The sequence below is a fragment of the Leptodactylus fuscus genome, chromosome 5 (genome assembly GCF_031893055.1).
Source record: "Leptodactylus fuscus isolate aLepFus1 chromosome 5, aLepFus1.hap2, whole genome shotgun sequence".
Classification (NCBI taxonomy): Eukaryota; Metazoa; Chordata; class Amphibia; order Anura; family Leptodactylidae; genus Leptodactylus; species Leptodactylus fuscus.
In genome coordinates, this window is record NC_134269.1 from 42,634,697 (window position 1) to 42,655,117 (window position 20,421).

At 41.9% G+C, this 20,421-nt stretch overlaps 1 protein-coding gene across 1 annotated transcript in view; it reads left to right on the forward strand.

Annotated features, from left to right (window-relative positions):
• Positions 1-20,421, forward strand: part of ANXA4 (annexin A4) — a 40,420-nt gene that overhangs the window by 15,840 nt on the left and 4,159 nt on the right. Inside the window, exons 4-11 of the mRNA XM_075273052.1 lie at positions 1,775-1,869; positions 8,631-8,744; positions 9,235-9,325; positions 10,437-10,516; positions 11,305-11,361; positions 15,363-15,456; positions 15,911-16,006; positions 17,742-17,800. Of these exons, the coding sequence (XP_075129153.1) occupies positions 1,775-1,869; positions 8,631-8,744; positions 9,235-9,325; positions 10,437-10,516; positions 11,305-11,361; positions 15,363-15,456; positions 15,911-16,006; positions 17,742-17,800 (686 nt within the window). The remainder of the gene's footprint in view (positions 1-1,774; positions 1,870-8,630; positions 8,745-9,234; positions 9,326-10,436; positions 10,517-11,304; positions 11,362-15,362; positions 15,457-15,910; positions 16,007-17,741; positions 17,801-20,421) is intronic.

A 20,421-nucleotide genomic window follows, 5' to 3' on the forward strand; every position in this document is an offset into this window, starting at 1 on the left:
AAATAGCCACCCGTTACAACCAAGGTAGCCAGAAGAGCATCTCTAAACACACAGTACGTCGAACTTTGAGGCAGATGGGCTACAACAGTAGAAGACCACACCGGGTGCCAATCCTTTCAGCTAAGAACAGGAAACTGAGGCTACAATTTGCACAAGCTCATCGAAATTGGACAATTGAAGATTGGAAAAACGTTGCCTGGTCTGATGAGTCTCGATTTCTGCTGCGACATTCGGATGGTAGGGTCAGAATTTGGTGTCAACAACATGAAAGCATGGATCCATCCTGCCTTGTATCAACGGTTCAGGCTGGTGGTGGTGGTGTCATGGTGTGGGGAATATTTTCTTGGCACTCTTTGGGCCCCTTGGTACCAATTGAGCATCGTTGCAACGCCAAAGCCTACCTGAGTATTGTTGCTGACCATGTCCATCCCTTTATGACCACAATGTACCCAACATCTGATGGCTACTTTCAGCAGGATAATGCGCCATGTCATAAAGCTGGAATCATCTCAGACTGGTTTCTTGAACATGACAATGAGTTCACTGTACTCCAATGGCCTCCACAGTCACCAGATCTCAATCCAATAGAGCATCTTTGGGATGTGGTGGAACGGGAGATTCGCATCATGGATGTGCAGCCGACAAATCTGCGGCAACTGTGTGATGCCATCATGTCAATATGGACCAAAATCTCTGAGGAATGCTTCCAGCACCTTGTTGAATCTATGCCACGAAGAATTGAGGCAGTTCTGAAGGCAAAAGGGGGTCCAACCCGTTACTAGCATGGTGTACCTAATAAAGTGGCCGGTGAGTGTATATGGCCACCTTAACGATAGACTTTGTCAAAATCCAGAATTGGTTTGAACAGACAGAGCAGTGTGTGTGTGTGTGTGTGTGTGTGTGTGTGTGTGTGTGTGTGTGTGTAGGAGGTACATATACCGCAAAATTTACTTTATAGGAGTATAGGTGGCCAAAAGCTACTTGTATTTTGGCAAAGTTGTAATTTTTTTTTTTTTTTTAGGGTATGTTCACGTGAATGGATTTGCAGCAGATATTGAGATGGATTAAACCTCAAAATCCGCTGTAAATTCCAGCCAAAATAGGCCTTTGATTCAGACCCTGATAAAAAGAAGCATCCTGCTCTATCTTCCCACAATTCCCTGATTCAGCCGCAGAACTCGCTGCGTGAGACTGCTGCTGACTAGCCTCTTTTTTTCTGAGGTCATCAGGAAGCAAACCCAAATCTCTGCATCAGCTTTCTTCCACGAAAAATACAGGTCCAGACTCTGGAGAGGAATCCAAGGTGGAAGAAGCCTCAAATTCTTTTGCAAATTCCACCATGTGAACCTGCCCTTACAGTTTGTGGTGTGAGCTGATACATTTAGTGGTGGCATGTACATTCAGAGATGCTGCCGTTCTTTTTCATAGTGTATAGGTCAGGATGTGGAACAGCTTGTAGACAATAGATGGATGTGTGTATAGCAGCTACTGAAAGAATGTGGGCATGAATGGCATTTGCACAGGCCACTGAGTCTATAATTTACTATTGACCCAGCACAAACATAACTATTGTCTCATAGTGCCAATGGTAATAAACCTTAAAGTGGCAGGACTGTAATGGTGAATATTCCTTATCTGCTGATAGATCTTATTGATATAGGTACATTATGATTAAGATGAATTCTATGCAATCGTTTTGGTTTGTGGGTTAGCAATGAGACAATCCCTAAACTGCCTTCTCCATTTTATACCAATCTCCCTGCATTGTTTATAGGCACGGATGAAGATGCTATCATTGATGTGATCGCAAGTAGAACCATTGCCCAACGCCAGGAAGTAAAAATTGCTTATAAGACAACAGTTGGAAAGGTAAGACTTCTATAGTCCACATGAGATAGTCCAGTCGTCAGCAACCGTATAAAGCATGATGGGAATCTACTTTATTCAAACAATAGCATCACACACTACGTAATGACCTAACATGGGTCTATACGCGGTGTGTGATGCTATTGTTTGAATAAAGTAGATTCCCATCATGCATTATATGGTTGCTGATGGACTGGACTATTTTTCTGCTTTGTAAGCCACCCCAAATGGGAGATGGGGTTCTGCCGTGCAAATATATATAATTTATGGGTGTGTATGTATACTGTATGTCTCTTTATAAAATAATTATTTGGAACCACATTGTAGACTTACAGGAAATTCCAAACTTCCATTCCATTATTGTGGCGTTCCAATAATATTACTATTATTATTGCAACACTCCTGCTTGAAAAGAATAATAATGATGGTAGATAAGTTAGGTAGATGCCATGGTATATATTGTAAAGTATAAGCTTGCATAGTTGGGTAGATGAGTGGATGAAATTTGCCCATGCTTGGTCCTATCACCTTTTGTAATAAAAAGGAAAACCTTGTGTAAATGGCCTTTGGTATAGTATCTGCCAAGAATAACAAGTTGTGCATACATGGGGAAGCTATTGTTATGCTACAGTTCTCACAGTGCTCCACCTGCTTGTTGGTTTATGCACAGGTCAGCCTAGTAAAACATGGACACACATTATTTTCCCATCTACACTGTTATGTTTGGGCTGAGTCAGGAATTATTCAGAATCTAAAAAATATTTCATAGTATATGTGGTCCACAGGTAAACATTTTCGCAGTCCAATGTTTGGGTCCCCTGGCGGAGAGCCCAGTGCAGATGTGAACCCAGCATGACTTTACTGCAAATGGATATCTACATTGGAATTCACAAGGCAAAGTCCGTACATAATCCTGATTGTATGCATGTACTCTTATGTATTGACATTTGCGTCTCAGTTCACATCCGTTTATTTGAAGACCCTTGTGATCGATGCTATATTAGTTTTTAAGTTCATTGTTGTAATTGTAAAGATAGATGCAGATGGAGCACTGTCTCTGCAGCTGTCATCATTCACTGCAATGTAAAAAAACAAACAAAATGAAAGATTTATTTCATTATCTTTTTACATGGAAGGTAAAATCATGCATGCAGAACTTCATCTTCCATCTGAATATTAAACTAAGAGGATGGAAGACAGAATGTGCTCCACCTCCATCCGTCATTGCATTAGTTCTTCATGATGGATCAGAACAAGAGACTTAAAATAAGCATTGGCTTTATACTATGCAATACATATGAGCTCTTTATCAGATATTTGTGATCTGGCCACATTTTAGACTGGTATCTTGTGTATGGCAAACCTAAGCATTGAGTTGTCTCTTCCAATCCTCCTATACAGTATTTCCCAAGTACTTTGTAACCCAAAATGGCTGACTCCTCTCTATCCTGACACTTGCTGTTGGGGGACCCCATATACTGCATACTAGAGACTTAACCAGTACTGTTGAAACTGTCTGATTTGGTCGAGGTGCATATAATGTGTATGGCAACCCTTAGGTGATCTTACAATCCTATTCCATTGAATACCTTATATACGGTTGGGTATATAAGGCATTATAGATATTATAGGCAGCGGAGGATGGCTCAAGTGTAGGTTTCTGGCAAAGAAAAAGGATGAGAGTGTCTTACTACATTTCCCTTATACTAGAGGAAGGAAGGAGAGAAAACAACTTGTGGTCCTCTTGCCCAGAGATGAAGGGTGGGGGCAATTATTGGTGAAAAGATGTTTATTTTTGTTGTATACGGTCATAAGTATAAAGATCTTCTCCATTCACATAAATAGAGCTAGACTACAATACCACAGATGACCCATAGACAAAGGTGGCGCTGTTTCTTGGGATATAAAGCTTCTTCTAGTCCTTGACAACCCCTTTATGATTCCGCTTATGTCATCTTCTTATATTCCATTATTTTCTACCTCTAGAGGTGGGTTTGTGACGTTCCAGCCAATGATGTGCATTGTAACGTGCAATTATAGAAATTACAGTAACTAAAGGGGAGGCGGCACTGGGTTAGCGTCGGTCAATGTCTAATCACGCCATCTTTCCAGGTCACAATTTCTTCATGCTCTCGCCTCCTTGAATGACACGCTTCCCCTGCACGCTGCTCATTCACAGCTGGTAGCTCGAGTTGTGGAATCTAAAATTAGTGAAGGGCGACTGTGACGTCCAGTTGCTGGGGAACTAGACTGGGGTTGTCAGGTATGAGTCAGTAATGCCAGCACATCAGGCGCAATGGACATCTGAGTGGGACTCGCTGAGTTTGTGTAACTGTATTGAGAGGGTTAACTTATGGATAAAGTTCAGTGTGGCATCTCTAGTCTACCTTTACTGTGTAAACTGCGTTTTGCTATACAATTCTGACAAATGGAGCAGGGGTTAAACATGTGGCGAGTGGAAAAGTTTAGTATGTCATGGATGTGTTACTGCTGTGAAGTCAGGAAATCCGTCCTCATAATTGACGTGGCAGAGATGGCCGGTGAGACTTTACCTTTTTGGCATGAACAGAACTGCTCAGGAGCTGCAGTTACAGGGCAGACGTCTTAAAGGAGTTATGCACCTTACAGTGTTGCTCCATATGCTTCTTTCCACTTCATACAATTAGAATGTTTCAATAATTTGCATTAGCTTTAAAGGGTTTAGCCCAAGTTTTAGTGGTTACTATACTGATTATTGGAGGCCTGACTGGTTATGAGAACAGGAATCCCATTCCTGTATCTGAATTATTATCCCCATAGTGGCCCCTCCACACAGTATTATTCCCCATAGTGGCCCCTGCACACAGTATTATGCCCCACTGTGGACACCCATAAACAATTATTATACTCTGGGGCTGAAAGGACCCCAGAGTATAGTAAACGGAGACCCAGGGGGAGAAAAACATAAAAAGAACTCTGTTGCTCACCTATCTCCCGGCTCCTACGCTCCGCTGTAGTCCATCTTCAATAACTTCAGACGTCATATGACCCGGGACACAGGCTGAGGTCATGAGACGTCAGATGACTAGGCCTGAAGCATGCTCGGATCGTGGAGAGGTAAGTAACAGTGTTTTTTTTATGTTTCTTACCTCTCCCTGGCCTCCAATCATTATACTCGGGGGTCTGAAAAGACCCCCCTGAGTATAATGATGGTGTTTGTGGGGCTCGCGGTGTCACTTATTGATCCCGGCCCTGCCAGGATCGGTAAGTAAATAGGGCCTGTTACGGTAACTGCCTATTAAGAAAAAAACAAAAACGCAGTGGTAGCAGCTGTCGCCGGGCCCCTAATGTCCTGGGCCCTGTGGCAGCTGCCTCTGCTGCTACGGCGGTAGTTACGCCCCTGCTCCCAGTGTTGTTAAACCCATACAACCCCCTGGCTGTGTTGCAACCAGGACTGTGCGGTCAGAGTGGGGAAAAAGTTAAGGACTCTGGCCCGAGCTTCAAAATAAATGATTCATGTTAACGATGATATACAGTTATTGATATATATTTGTTACATATTTACGTTCCTAGCAATTCACTCACCAGCTTTACCAATTCTGTCTGACCATGGCCTCTATGCTAAAAACAAACCAGAAGCCGTCAATCAAATGTCTGGGGGCAGAACTGGGTGGTGTTTTTTGGCTAGGAGGCAGCTCCATTAGTAGAGCCCATCTAGACTCGGACACTTTCCCATTGTTGCACTTGCGCTAGGTTCACACTAGTATTTAGCTCTCTGTTGTTCAGGGGGATCCAAAAGCTGGTGATCCCGTCCATTAAAGTAAATGTTACCTGTGAGCCCCATAGACTATAATTCAGGGCCATTGAGGCATTTTCCCACTGCTGTTTTTATTAGTGGATTCTGCGGTGGAGACTCCAACATAGATGTGAACCCAGTCTGGCAGTTTATTTGCATACTATGAAATTTATATTGATTTATTTTTTTCCTAAAAAAACGCAGAAGCAATCTTTAGCTATAAAGGTATGTGTGTGATAAGGGGAGTTTACAATACAAGGTACTGGGCAGTGGCGTAACTACCGTGGTAGCAGCTGCCACAGGGCCCGGGATATTAGGGGCCCGGCGACAGCCGCTACCCCTGCGTTTTTGTTTTTTTTTTCATTTTTTAAATAGGCCGTTACTGGCTGGAGTAACGCCAGCCGTAACGGGCCCTATTTAATTACCGACCACAGATTATAATAATTGTTCATGTGTATCCACAATGGGACATAATACTGTGTACTGGGGCCAGTATGGGGACATAATACTGTGTACTGGGGCCAGTATGGGGACATAATATTGTGTACAGGGGCCAGTATGGGGGATAATACTGTGTACTGGGGCCAGTATGGGGACATAATACTGTGTACTGGGGCCAGTATGGGGACATAATACTGTGTACTGGGGCCAGTATGGGGACATAATACTGTGTACTGGGGCCAGTATGGGGACATAATACTGTGTACTGGGGCCAGTATGGGGACATAATACTGTGTACTGGGGCCAGTATGGGGACATAATACTGTGTACTGGGGCCAGTATGGGGACATAATACTGTGTACTGGGGCCAGTATGGGGACATAATACTGTGTACTGGGGCCACTATGGGGACATAATACTGTGTACTGGGGCCACTATGGGGACATAATACTGTGTACTGGGGCCAGTATGGGGACATAATACTGTGTACTGGGGCCAGTATGGGGACATAATACTGTGTACTGGGGTCAGTATGGGGACGTAATACTGTGTACTGGGGCCAGTATGGGGACGTAGTACTGTGTACTGGTGCCAGTATGGGGACGTAGTACTGTGTACTGGTGCCAGTATGGGGACATAATACTGTGTACTGGGGCCATGTATTATAGTGTGCGTAGAAATGCAGGGGGGGGGGGCAGTTGGTCGAGGTCTTCAGCGTCAGTCGGGGGGGCCCCATTTCATAAGTTCGCCACGGGGTCCTGCCATTCCTAGTTACGCCACTGGTACTGGGGTTTGTTGATTAACCCTTTCATTGTTGACAGATTCCACTTTGGGAAAGTCTTTCCTCTCCAGATGCATCCTGTGTAACAGCAAATGAGTCCCTTGGGCTGCAATAGCTAATGGAAGGCGTCATTATATCTCTCCTCTAATCCACCAGTAATTATCAACCATGAAATTGTTAGCTTAGTCCCTTTAATCCAATCTAATAGACGTATAAAGCTGTTGTAAGATCGCAGAGAGTTATCCTTATCCAAAAGCAAAACCAAACATGGGCCCACCCAACATTAACCGGGAATGGACTGTTCAGAAAGGCGCTTATAGGATTTTAGTGCCATAGTGTGTTCTAGGCCGCCATATACATTAGTCAATTTCCTATTGGTAGACTGCCCCTAATGATAAAGGAGAGACTTGCCCATAATGCAATTCCTTAATAAAGATTGTAAAAGAGATTTTAAAATGGAATTCTTCCATTTTTAGGTAATAGAAATTTTCATAATTTCTATTTGGAGACTCGGAAGTAAAGTTTGAATAAATGTGACTGTCAAATAGTAACTTGCAGATGTCCATTTCTTTACCATTGATCTAAGACGGATTCAATGTGACAAGGATCATCTCATGCATATCATGATAATTCTTTCTGAGATGATGATACTAGATAGAAGTCAAGTACTACCTAAATATATCTTCTGCCATTTAACCACTCTCCTCCATTGTAACCTTTCTGGATACACTGCAGACTTCATCCAGAGCAATGAAATGTCAGGAAAAGATCAGGATCAAGTAGCCGGAGGAAGAGGTCTCCAGTGGACTCTGCGGACCTTGTCATGTTAGGGTCACAGCGGCTAGTAATAGTCATATGGCTAAAATTACCGGTGGAGAAATCAGTGATTTAGCAAGTGTTATCACTGTTTAATATGGTATAACCCAAATTTCTTTTTTTTTTTTTTTATAAATTGTATAACTTGTTCTCCTCCAGAGCTGTATTTATAATTCTGGTGATTATTTGGAATCCGTCTCTAGCTAACATTTTCTAATCCAGTGTACTCTTGTGGACTGTCTTATTTTAGGTATAGTGTGTTTGTGTGTTTTTTGTTTTTTTTTATTAGGCCGGTTGCAGGCGGCCAATGAGTGGGTCAGTGTGCTGTCCATGTAGTTCACGGAGAGAACACTGACCCATTCTTTTCTATGTTCCTGTACACACGACTCTGATTTTTCACGGTGCCGTGTCCGGGCCACATCAGATAGGACAGGTCCTATTTTGCGGCCCGTGCTTCTGTGACTCCTATTCATTTAATGAATGAATGGAGCCATGGAAGAACGGCACGGGTGGCACACTACTGAGACCTGGGGTGCCATTACTGATACATGTGGAGGATGGAAGAGAGTTGAAAACGGAATTTTCCCCCATTACTTTTCAGAACTGTCCTGCCCTATCTTGCTGGTTTCAGCAATGGAAATTGCTAGGAAACCATCATGGATGGCCACACATACATTAAATGGACACCTGGAAGTTATGTAGCATACATGTAAACTGCAGTCATCTGTGTCATAGGGGAAAAAGTTCTGTCATCAGAGGAACAATTGTGATTTTTAGTCAGCACTGGTCATCTATATATTTCACAATAGAGATAAGATGTTAAATGTCACGACTTGTATAATCAAATCTATTGTGAAATATTCATTTTGTGGAAATTATATACCAATTTATGTTGTTTGAGCTTTTTGGTATTGTAATCTTAATTTTTGTATTTATTTTTTTTGTGTATAGGAGTTAGAGGATGACTTAAAATCTGAACTCACCGGACATTTTGAGAAAGTGATCCTGGGCCTGCTCACCCCAATAACAATGTATGATGTGGAGGAACTGAAGAGAGCCATGAAGGTAACACGGGGTGGAAATAATATAGGGGCACATTGGATGTACTATAAAAAACACAATGAAGCCCTGTAGACAGTGAATCAATTTTTATGCAATGTTTTGACATCCAAAATTCTCTATTTGTAGTGCCTTTCGTAATTCCCAATTGTGTGACATGGTTGAAGCCCAATTTGCACAAAAGATGAATAAAAAAGGCACAAAAAACACATTATTTAATGCTATCTCTAAAACTATGGCCTCACATGTTTGGTACGCTGTAGGATCGCACAATGACCCTGCCCATGACAAAACCAACTTGTGCTATGAGTTTACTTCTGTAGTGTGTGTGTGTGTGTGTGTGTGTGTGTGTGTGTGTGGGGTTGGGGTTTCTTTAAATCCCATTCACAACACTGCTATTGTACTCTGCAATGGGTTAGTAGTCAGTGACTAGTTAGTGCTGTGAGTACACAACATGTATCCCCGGCCTAATACATATTTCTTTTTCTTCCCATAGGGAGCAGGAACGGATGAAGGTTGTCTTATTGAAATTCTGGCTTCTCGTTCAACGGAAGCTATCCGAAACATCAACACCACTTATAAACTGAGTAAGGGAACTGGACATTTCTCCAACTTTACCAGTCTGATCTCACATTTAATTTGTTGCGTATGATCTTTGGTTCTGTTATGGAAATCGAAAACTGCCCCCCTCCCCATAGCAGATCAAAAAATCTCCTTACTTGGCCACACATGGTAGATTGTGCGCACAGTTCACTTCTCCCTTTACTGGCGACCACGCTGTATATTATTCCTATTTAGCCCCCCACACACACATAATATTGACCTCTTCTTTTTGCCACACACACAGTATAGTGCGTCTTTTTTGACCCCCATACAATGATATTTTAGCCTTAGATTAAACCCAAAATTTCGAAGCAATATGTTCTTCTTAGACCCTAGAGTATAATAAGGGAAGAGGAGGGGGAGGTGAACAAAAATAACAAAAACAAACTCTCCTTGCCTCACCTCTCTTGGGCATCTCTGTGGCATCTGGAGGTCCCCAGAGTCCTCTTCATGGCTCTTCTGACCTCTGTCACGTGTCCGTGGTCACCACCTAGAATCCTGTGATTGGGTCTCAGCAGTCACGTGGGGTGCACTGGGCTTATAAGCCATGAAGAGGATGTCGGAGACCACCAGACATCCAGGAGTGGCGAGTATTTCTAGTGTTGTTTTTACTCACCTCTCCTGGTGCTATACAAATTGGACACTGCCTTTTGGATTATTCTAAATAGTGTTGGCCGATGTTTTACTCGCTGACCCTGCTTTGGTCCTGGGCCTGTTGCTTTAGGTCGCCTCATGGCAGGTACGCCCCTGTGCTGTATATGCAATAAAATTGTTTAAGGTATTCAATTTAAAAATCCACAAATTCTCCATAAACAATAATGGTCACAATTACAAACATTTGGTTCGGAGTTTATAGGAAACCTCCCATAAAAGTTAACATCCCTTAAAATCCCACAGAAGAATTTATCAAATATTTCATTTTTATCCTGGCCAAGGCCACATTAGACTATTCCTACCCATAAGAAATTTACGACTTATCTAAAAAGGAAAAATAATAAATAACATGAGACTAGTAGAAGACGAGCAGTCTGCGTTGCCACCAGGTATTCCTAAGTCTGTTCTTTATCATCTGTTCCCTTCTTTTATCTCTTGCAGAATACGGCAAGTCTCTGGAGGACGATATTTGTTCCGACACTTCTTTCATGTTCCAGAGAGTGCTGGTATCTCTAGCTGCTGTAAGTCTTCATCAGCCCGGAACGCTATCCCGTCAACCTGCGTTAGGATGATATATACACCGTACATATAAAGAAGATGTCATTAATATAGATGGTCCTCACCTAGAATATTACGCATCAGTAGACCTCTTCTTTGTTGTCCGTGTAGCTTTCCTAGAACATGGCTCTGAGCACCCCACAAGGCTTTTGATGGTAACACTCGGCACTACATAGATGTATTATAGATGCATTGATTATTTCTAAGGCTCAGCATGCACATCAGAAATCTAGAGATGTTGCAAAAGAGATAACATAGATGATAGGAGCTGCTGTATAGGGTTATCTTTAAGAAGTGATGGTTTTCCATGTACAAATACCCAAAGAGGGATTGCAGAACGCTCCCTTGGTCCCCGACCTGTTGTATTATACCGGAGGGATTACCATCTACCTAATACACATAATACATATAATTCCCTAATGACTTTGTTTCCTCATCCCTGGTTTGTCCATGAAACAGTCTTACATTATTTCCATAAGGTATAATAAAATTGATCTGTTATTACTAAATCCTGTGTTTCACCCTTACCTTATATATTTGTGTCCAAGGCCTTGCCCTACATGTCTTAGATGAATGTTTCAGCCCATCTGCGGACCAACCAGTTTCACTACTTTAGACTTTATCGACACACTTTGTAAAGGGAACCAGTATAAATATAGAGAAACTTTAGGCAAAAGTATGTGAATGTTCTTTGTTATTGGAGGAAAATCCAGCACCCTATTAAGGATGTAATATTTTTATTGTTCTACAGGGTGGGCGAGACCAAAGTGATAAAGTCGATGATTCACTAGCCAAGCAAGACGCAAAGGTAGGTGTGTGCATGAGTACCCTGTTCTAGGCCTTCAATAGCTGTTGGAAGAATCCCTATGCCAGTACACATGCCTTCATGTGTTGTGAAGGAAGAGATGGGAGTAAGTCACTGCTAGACACCTCTGTTGGCGCCTCATCGTCCATGAGAATAAAAGTAATAGGTGGTGAAATTCAACATATGCCACACTTCTGTTTGTCAGACAGGTCCCCATAGACATGGGCTAGTTGGCTGGTCATGCCAAAGTTGGCCCATTGGGTAGGTAAGTTTAACGTATGTGCCTTGACTATATTTAAAAGATGGGTTGTCCCATCATAACCACCACTTCCAGATCATCCTCTGTTAGATAAGGTGGGGAGTTGGTATGACCATGTCCTTCCATATATTTGATTTGGCATTGTGATGAGTTAGACATACATATGAGATGCCTGATGGATGAAGGTTTGTCTGTCCAACATCTATCTATTCCAATCACCTCTCTAAATTGGATTGGGCATCTTGAAATCCAACATGCTTGACCAGTCTGTCCCTGACATCTGCAGCTAGAGAAGGGTCTAGAGGCCTCCATACATATCAGGTAGTCTGGTTTCAGATTTTGCCAACTTAAATATGTTACGTATGGTAAGCTTACAGCTGGACCTATAAGGAAAAATATCTTTGTTAAAAAAGAAAAATATAAGCAGCACTACTTTACTCATAGAAGAGTCTTCCTTTTATCCAGTCTTGGTAGACAGCAATCAGTTAATGTCGGACCTCAATATTGCTCATTTTAATCCTCATAACATTGTCTTGGGGGTGCTCACTGCATGTATAGTTCATAAAGTCCAAAAAAATAGAAAAAAAAAACAACAGGGCACTCACCATGGCAGTTCATGTAAAATTGGTAATAATCCTTTATTGCATTCTTCTAAAAACAACTTCAGTTCAGGACATCAAGAGGGAGATGGTAACATTATCAAGTGACGATTGTGACCTGCTATTTGCAATTCATCAGGCTTGCCTGTGCAAGTGCTTCATGAACTGCCTTGGTGAGTGCCCTGCTTTTTTCAATTTTTTTGAAAAATATCTTTGTACCGTGTTAGCCAGTGGATATGAAATATAAAAAAATTTTTTTGAGGAGTGTTCAGTAGTTGATAACTTTTTTTTTTTTTTTTTTTTTTTTTTATGGCTAACTAATAGTTGTCCCGAAAGCTTGCAATATGTCATCATTTTTAGTTAGCCATCAAAAAAGGTATCCACTACTTTTTTTTTTTTTTTCTATCCTCTAGCTAAAGAAAAATCAGCCAGAGGAAAAAATCTACTACTACTCCCATGGTGTCATTCCAGGACCTCTTGTGCTGGAAGTCCTGTAAAAATTTCTGTGGTTTTTTTTCCCGCAGCGCTTTTTGGTTGCAGCCCACCATGGGGCTTTAGCCTTAAAGGGGTTTCCCATCTCAGTGTTTCAGCAATCTGCCTGGACTCTATTCTTCTCACTTTCTGTATTTCTCCCCCTCCCTCTTACTGAACGGGCCTGAGAAAGATCACAATACTTACGCACATCAGATAATATGCACATGCACTCGGTATTATCTGTGTATTTACATAGAGAGATAACATACTATGCTTTATCACCAAACTGCATTTACCTTAGCTGATTTTCCTGCCGGCAGACCAGTGAGTGACGTCACTTGTCCTATCACACAAGTTTGTGGTTATAGCAATGCTATGTAATCAATGGGAAGAATAAGTTCACATGGCAGGCAAACAAAGCCGCATTTCTAAAGCAATATATTTAGGAAAAGGCTTCACTTTACATAATCTACCAGTATAGATAGGATCCTTGAGATGGGGAAAACCCATTTAAACTCCACATCACACAAAATGCTATACAGCAAACCATGATCTAGACAAGCACTTGACCTACAAGGGTTATATGTTGTATGGAGTGACACCTGTATTCATGAACAGCATGCAGAATTTCTAATGCATCACTAAATCTGAAGTCAGCGTCAGAAAAACAAGTAAATCCTTTAGAAAGTTACTAAACACAGTAAGTGTATTCTACCTAGATACAGTGTGCAGTGCATGTCTTAACCTATAATAGCATCCCCTCAGTGCTGCGCTCTGTGTCAGTAAAATAAGCTGTGGCTCTCACTTGAATAATTCTGAGCCGTCTGCACAATGTGTGAGACCTTTCAAGCGTTTGTACAGACAGCAGGACTCGCTCTTTTGTTCCGCGCTAGAAAAAAATCCTCAGTTTTTGACACTTTCCTTGTTTCTCTCTGCTATATTTTGCTTGGTTATTTTTCCATCGTGCTATTCACCCTGTGACATCCTTCTACAGACACACGCTGAGTTTTCCCCATTGCAAGGAATTGAACATCTTCCTCAGTGAAGACGCTGCCTCCTTTTCAGCACAGTCCTTGCTTTGTTCTTGTGCGTCTTTTAACACCTCAGGAGGAAATTTCAGTGGGATATGAATGTGATTCTTCCATCCTATAGCCATTGAAAAGCCTTTTCTGTAGGATTCATTTTAATTTTCATTAGAAGGAGGTTTAATATTGTTTGAGGCTTCTGTAGCGGCGGCCGTTTTAAGATGTAATGCCAAATAACTTCAGCTGAGCTCGTGTTAATACCGCCATTAAATATTTATCATTTTATCTTTTCTGTAACTTCTGCTATTATTACAGCCATTTGTAAGGATTCCAGAGTATACGTTTCCTTGTAGATAAAGGGTATTTATCTCTATATATGTGCATCCCTTGTTTTTATGGTCCTTACAGGGGTATTACAGGACTGTATTATTTCTGCCCACAGTCCAGCCCCCAGACTAATGGCATGAAATAAAGACCCTAGGAAGTATGTTTGTTAGCCAGCATTGGGGTTAATGAGTCTAACATTAATCCCACTTTTTCCTTTTATGTGAGATCACATTCTTAATATGAGGCACATGGTGTTATTAACTTAATACCTCCATGCTATACTTGAAATTGCTGGCCAAATTTTGACATTGACAACTTTAAGGCATATCCCACCCTTATAGATGTAGCTGTGCCTGGTGTTATAGCTTCCTCCTATTCACTTGACTAAACTACTGCCATGCACTAATACATGGTGCTGTGTCTAGGATAACAACAAAGGGGCCTTGACCCATTTATCTAATTGATAGGGTACAGGAAGACGGACCCCTGTGAAGGAGATTTTCATGGCCTATGTCAGGGGAAGGGAACCAGCTGCTGTGAAACTACAGCTCCCAGCATGCTCCATTCACTTCCATGGGAGTTTCAAGAACAGCAGAGCAAGTATGCATGCTGGGAGTTGTAGTCTTACAACAGCTGGAGAGCCAAGGTTCCCTAGCCCTGGCCTATGTTAATCAAATTGGGGATGGACTGTATATGCAATTGGTGATACATATGGTGCAGGGTAAACTGATATAGGGTGAAACCTATAAAGCTTGCTGAACCCTTCGGTGACCATGCTTTGTCACTGTTCCAATTCTGTTTACTGTCAGTGAATGGAAACGTACAGGCGCTTATTCATCATAGCTGTCTAAGGCTCTGTTCACATGTTTTAGTTCTTGTTACATTTGAACAATTTGATATTTGCAATGGGTTTGTTGTGTGAAATGTCAACTCAAGGATTACTGCAGAAGAAATGGTATCCAGGTTAACTTTGCTACATAGGTATGAGCAGAAAGCTAGACTTGTCCATAAGGCTCCTTTATGGCCTATGGGTGACGAATCCAACGCGGGCATCTTTCATAGCATTTCTTCATAGTATGTGAAAACTGACCCTTTTGCCTGTAGACTCCAAAACGTGTACCTTTCCTCTTTTGACAGTAATATCCTCTATAGTACCACTGCTAAGAGAGGTCTCCCCCTCCTGAATTGTAAATTGGGGTCTTAACTGAGTTACCTTTCAGTGGAAAACCCTACATATTTTTTTTCTATCTTACCATAGGACGCTTTTGGCTTTGGCTACAGGAAAACATGGACCGTAACTCTCTATTTATCTTATTTCAGGACCTCTATGAAGCTGGAGAGAAGAAATGGGGAACAGATGAAGTCAAGTTTTTGACTATTCTTTGCTCTAGAAACAAGAAACATTTACTTAAAGGTAACCTACCTACTCCTTCAGTAGACTGAAGCTTAAAAAAAACCTCTTAGACAGAGCGGATAGGATGGGGTCACCAGCTGTAGGACCCTAAACCCCAGCAATAAAGATGCTGCTGATCTAGGGGCCCATATCTAGTGACAGGTACATGATAAAATGTATAAAGACTATGCAATAACCTCCAAAGCTCCCTCTAGTGGTGGCTGCAGACATCTGGAAAAGTAACTTTTGACACTATATGGGGAATTTAACAAAGGCTGTGCTTGTGTATGAAGCAATAAGTGCCAGTCTTTGTCTATGCAGCCCCCTATGTCTATGCAGGGGATTTTGAGATATGTACTTAAAATAAATTCTGCCATGACTGTGCTGAGAATTCGGATATAGAGTTGCTGAAGGGATTTTTATTGTTTGTGTGCACACAGCTTAAATGTAACTCTTGCCTCTGTTCCCTCCCTAGTATTTGATGAATATAAGAAGATTGCAAAGAAAGACATTGAGGCCAGTATCAAGTCTGAGATGTCTGGTCACCTTGAAGATGCTCTTCTGGCTATCGGTACAGCATTGCTCCTGCAATTATCTTAGTTCCTTATGTAAAATAAAATCTATGTAATGTCATAAACATCTGATGTTTAGAGTAGTTGTAAGCATAACTGGAGCCATGAATCTGCTTGTTACAACCTTTACTTTTTAGAGCTGTATTAAAGGAACATTTTAGTACGTTGTTGTTGGACCCTTCCAAACAGCTTTTTGAAGAGGCCACAGCATTCAAATGAGTGCTGCCACCTCTTGGTTGAAAACCAAGTGCTGCACTGTACATTGTATAATGTTTATACTTGGTATTGCAGTTTAGTCCAATTCACTTAAATCAGATTAAACCCTCGTTCACATCTGCGTTTGGTAATCCGTTCGGGGATTGCGCATGGGGACCCCTGAACAGAATACCAAACGCATTGGCAAGCAGTGTGCAGTGAAAGCACAAGGACCCCATAGACTATAATGGGGTCTGTGTACTCTCCGCACGGTGTCCACACGAAATATGCGGACAGAAAAGTACTTTGTGATCTACTTTCATGTCCGCATGATTCGTGTGGGCAGCACACAGAGAGTACATGGACCTATTATAGTCTATGGGGTCCGAGTGCTTTCACTGCACACCACTTGCCAATGCGTTTGGTATTCTGTTCGGGGGGATCTCCATGCCGACTCATTGAACGGATTTCCAAACGCAGATGTGAACGAGGGGTAAGCTGCAAATAGGACAAGTGAGGCATAAGAGGCACTCGGGAAGTGCTGTTGTCGCTTCAAACAGCTGATCAGTAGCGGTCCAGCATGTCAGAACTCTGTTGGTCTGCAATTAATGACCTATCCAAAATATTGGACATCAGTATTACCAGGCCAGAAGATCCCTTTAAAGAGGATATTCACCAATACCAACTCCCTCCTTCCCTCAATAGGTGATGCTCTACTGATTCTGGAATGGTTGGACGTTTCTCTATCCCCCACCAATCCCAAGCAATCATTATTGTTAGTTTCAGCACAGTTCTGCTGTCTGCTCTCAGGTGGATGGGTTTCTATACCAACTCTGGACCACCCATTTGACCATAGAGAGTATAACTGTGATGAAATTAACAGCAATGATTGCCCAAGAATGGGGGACACAAGAAATAATTGCAACGGTGTCAGTTTCAGTGGAGCAGTGCCTATTGAAGGTTGCAATGAGGTGGAGGTGGTGAAAGGTCCTCTTTAAGTCCTAATATCTTAAGGTTCTCAAATGGGCATGCTGGAAAAACCCCAGATGCATGCTTGGTGCCACTGTTCTGTAAATTGTTACAGTGAAGGCGACGTTGACCATCATAGTACTTGGGCAGAGATCTGTCTGTTCATGTATGAAAAAAAGAAAGATCCCTCAGGACTATCCTAGACTATAATGGAATCCGTCGGGTTTCGTTGATTTTCAGTATATATAGTTGGTGGTGAGAAAAGTCTTGCTTGCAGGGTTATTTTAAGCGGAATGGGGGACGAGTTCCCGAACGCTAGTGTGAATCTAGCGTCAGATTAATACCATAAGTGATAATAAATTTGGTCAGGACAATGTTCCATCTGTCTGTGTGCCCTTGCCACTTTCCTGAAAAGGGGGTAAGGTATGAGTGGTGCAGAATAGAAAAAAAGTTGCATATTTTTGTGCAAAAAAAGGAAGCTAGTGTACAAGTCATAATGCATCGTATTTCATGCACCTTTCTTGGCCCCAGGAAATATTTCTAACTTGTACATGTATTTTAATTTTGCAGTAAAATGCTGCAGAAGCAAACCTGCTTACTTTGCTGAGAGATTATATAAATCCATGAAGGTGAGTTGTTCACAGCTAAATTAAAGCTTTTATTGCATGTAACAAATCAATATTTGCGATCAATAAGAAATCCTCCATGGATTAGAACAAGTGAAATCCTTAGAATAAACACCGTACAGAACCATAAATTACTATAAACCAAGACAACTGGTATCCAGAGGCCACAACTTCTGTCTTCTTATCTTTCTTACTGATATACAGTATTCTGGGAATTCTGCAACTGGTGATGTAAAAGAAGGAGTTCATCAGAAGTGGTAGTGCTCTATATAAATATATATGTTGTATAATATAGTATGGTAGCATATTGATATACTTTTGGTGGAAATTTTGCACTGAAAATACCCTTCCTTCTTTTTAATTGTGGAGCTTAGTGTGCCTGTTCTCTTATTGCAGACCGGGCAGGAAAGTGGGGGGGGGGGGGGGGGGGAGGCTCCTTCTGCAGGCAGCCATAGACTGATTTGTAAGGCAAGAAGGAAAACGTAGAAGTAGCCTTCATATATTTCCCACAGGAAATCATGAAAATAAAGACAGCTATTAATATGTTTGGTGTTGACAGCTCTTGTGTATGTGAATAGTCTTCTGTCTATGCATTGTTCATTTGCGGGGAGCCCCTGGGGTGACGGGTTTGGTTTCACTGATAAAACATATGCCATAACAGGTGATATTTTGACGTGCTCCCTAAGGCAGACAACCACATTAGGCCACATTGCATCAGTATTTGTAAACCAGTGACGGAAGTGAGACCAAAAAAACAGAATGTAAATAACTTCCCATTATATCTTTCGCGCTATATAAATATATATGTTGTGACAAAGTGTCCTTTATAACAGCAGATCCTTCTATTTAGCTGATCAGGGCTGATGCCTGTGAAAGAGGACCAAGGGCTTGGCCCACAGGTTCAGCAGGTACACGATGCCACACAGACACATGCAGTGTTTTAATTCCCAGGACAAAGTTTACTGAATAAGGGTGCCTTCACAAGGAGTTTTTCCATTTTAGGGCTCATTCACACTACTTAAACGGCAGCTTATTCTGAACGTAAAACACGAATGGGCTGCTTTTTTCACTATGAGCACTCCCATTGAAGTGAATGGAAAGTGCCCGTGTGTATGGCTAGCTCTGCTCATGCCGAGCCGTACACGCGGGCACTTCCCATTCACTTCAATGGGAGTGTTTGTAGTGAAAAAAGCAGCCCATTCATTTCTATGGGGAGCGCTCGTATGCCGGCTCACATAGAAATGAATGGGAACTGTTTTATACGCCGCTGATTCTGAACGTTTACGTAGTGTGAATGAGCCCATACACGTGTAAAATGTAGTAAGCCATTGAGTTCAATGGCTTACACGTGTATTTTTGAGGGCGTATTTTTGCACATGTAATTTTGCGGCATTAATTCACTATGGGCATTTATCAATTGGCTGCCACCTACTGACCAAAGTTAGTTACTGTTTACTACATCACACCCTTACACCCGTAATAACAAGAGAACTTATTTTCTTCACTCTATTAGGCTGAGTTCACACAGGGTTTTTGGTCCGGATTCTGAAGCGGAATCCAGCTCCGCTAGCGGAAAAAAGAAGCGAGCTCCCCTTTCTTGCAGTGGATTCCGTGGCGGAATCCACTGTGGCATCTGCAGCGCGACACTCCCTCCCGACTAGGCCTATTCATTTGGGTCTAATCTTGAGCCGAATGCCGCGACTGGATGCCGGTGCACTGAACCAGCATCCAGTCGCGGCTAGCCATTTTATGGAGCAGATTCTGAGGCAGCCTCTACGTCGAAATCTTGTCCAAAAAACCCTGTGTAAACTCAGCCTTAGGTAGCATGACTCCTGTGTCACTTGGCACCATATAGTGATTCATTTTCTATGAAGCGTTGTAATAGCAAAAATCCCCACTTCTAAAACCGTCCTTAAGTGATAGGAACATAATGGATTTGTTTTTATGAGAGATGGGAACATTACACCCTGCCCATGAGTGAGACAGACAGAGTATACAGTCTGACATTATTATCAGTATATGACATATTTTGTACCTTTCCATATTACAGTGTGTTCCCGCTTTAGAAGTAGAATACACTTGTGAACTGTTCTGTGAAGGATAAGATGGGATTGGTGGAATATGACGGAATAAAAAATACTTGATACTTTTTTGGTAATTCCTTAGTCACTTTGCTGACTTCTCCCAGGAGGGACGCACTGTCTGGCACTTTCTCCTGGTAATACCCGGGTATTTTTCTCACTTGCTGAAGGATTTGCTCTTTTAAGCTCCAGTGAAGCTGAACCACATGTGACAAATGAGTGGAGAAGCAGCGGCTCTGCTTGGCATTCATTACTGCTCTCCTGTCTGCTCCGAGCAGGGGGGAGAGCTAAATAGAATGAGGAGAGGAGCGAGATACATGGAGGGACGAATAATGGATGATAGAAATTAGTCAGTGTGGAGACACAACTATGACAGGGGGCTGTGCCTTATTTTGGATGGAGTTTTATTTTTTTCCTGTAATGTTCTATCACTTTGCAGAAAATAAAATGGATTTTAATTTGTATGTTTATAAAGGATTTCTATAGAACACCCTCACTTACCAAGTGTGGAATGTATCTCTGCTAGGGAACGTTCTTCTCTCC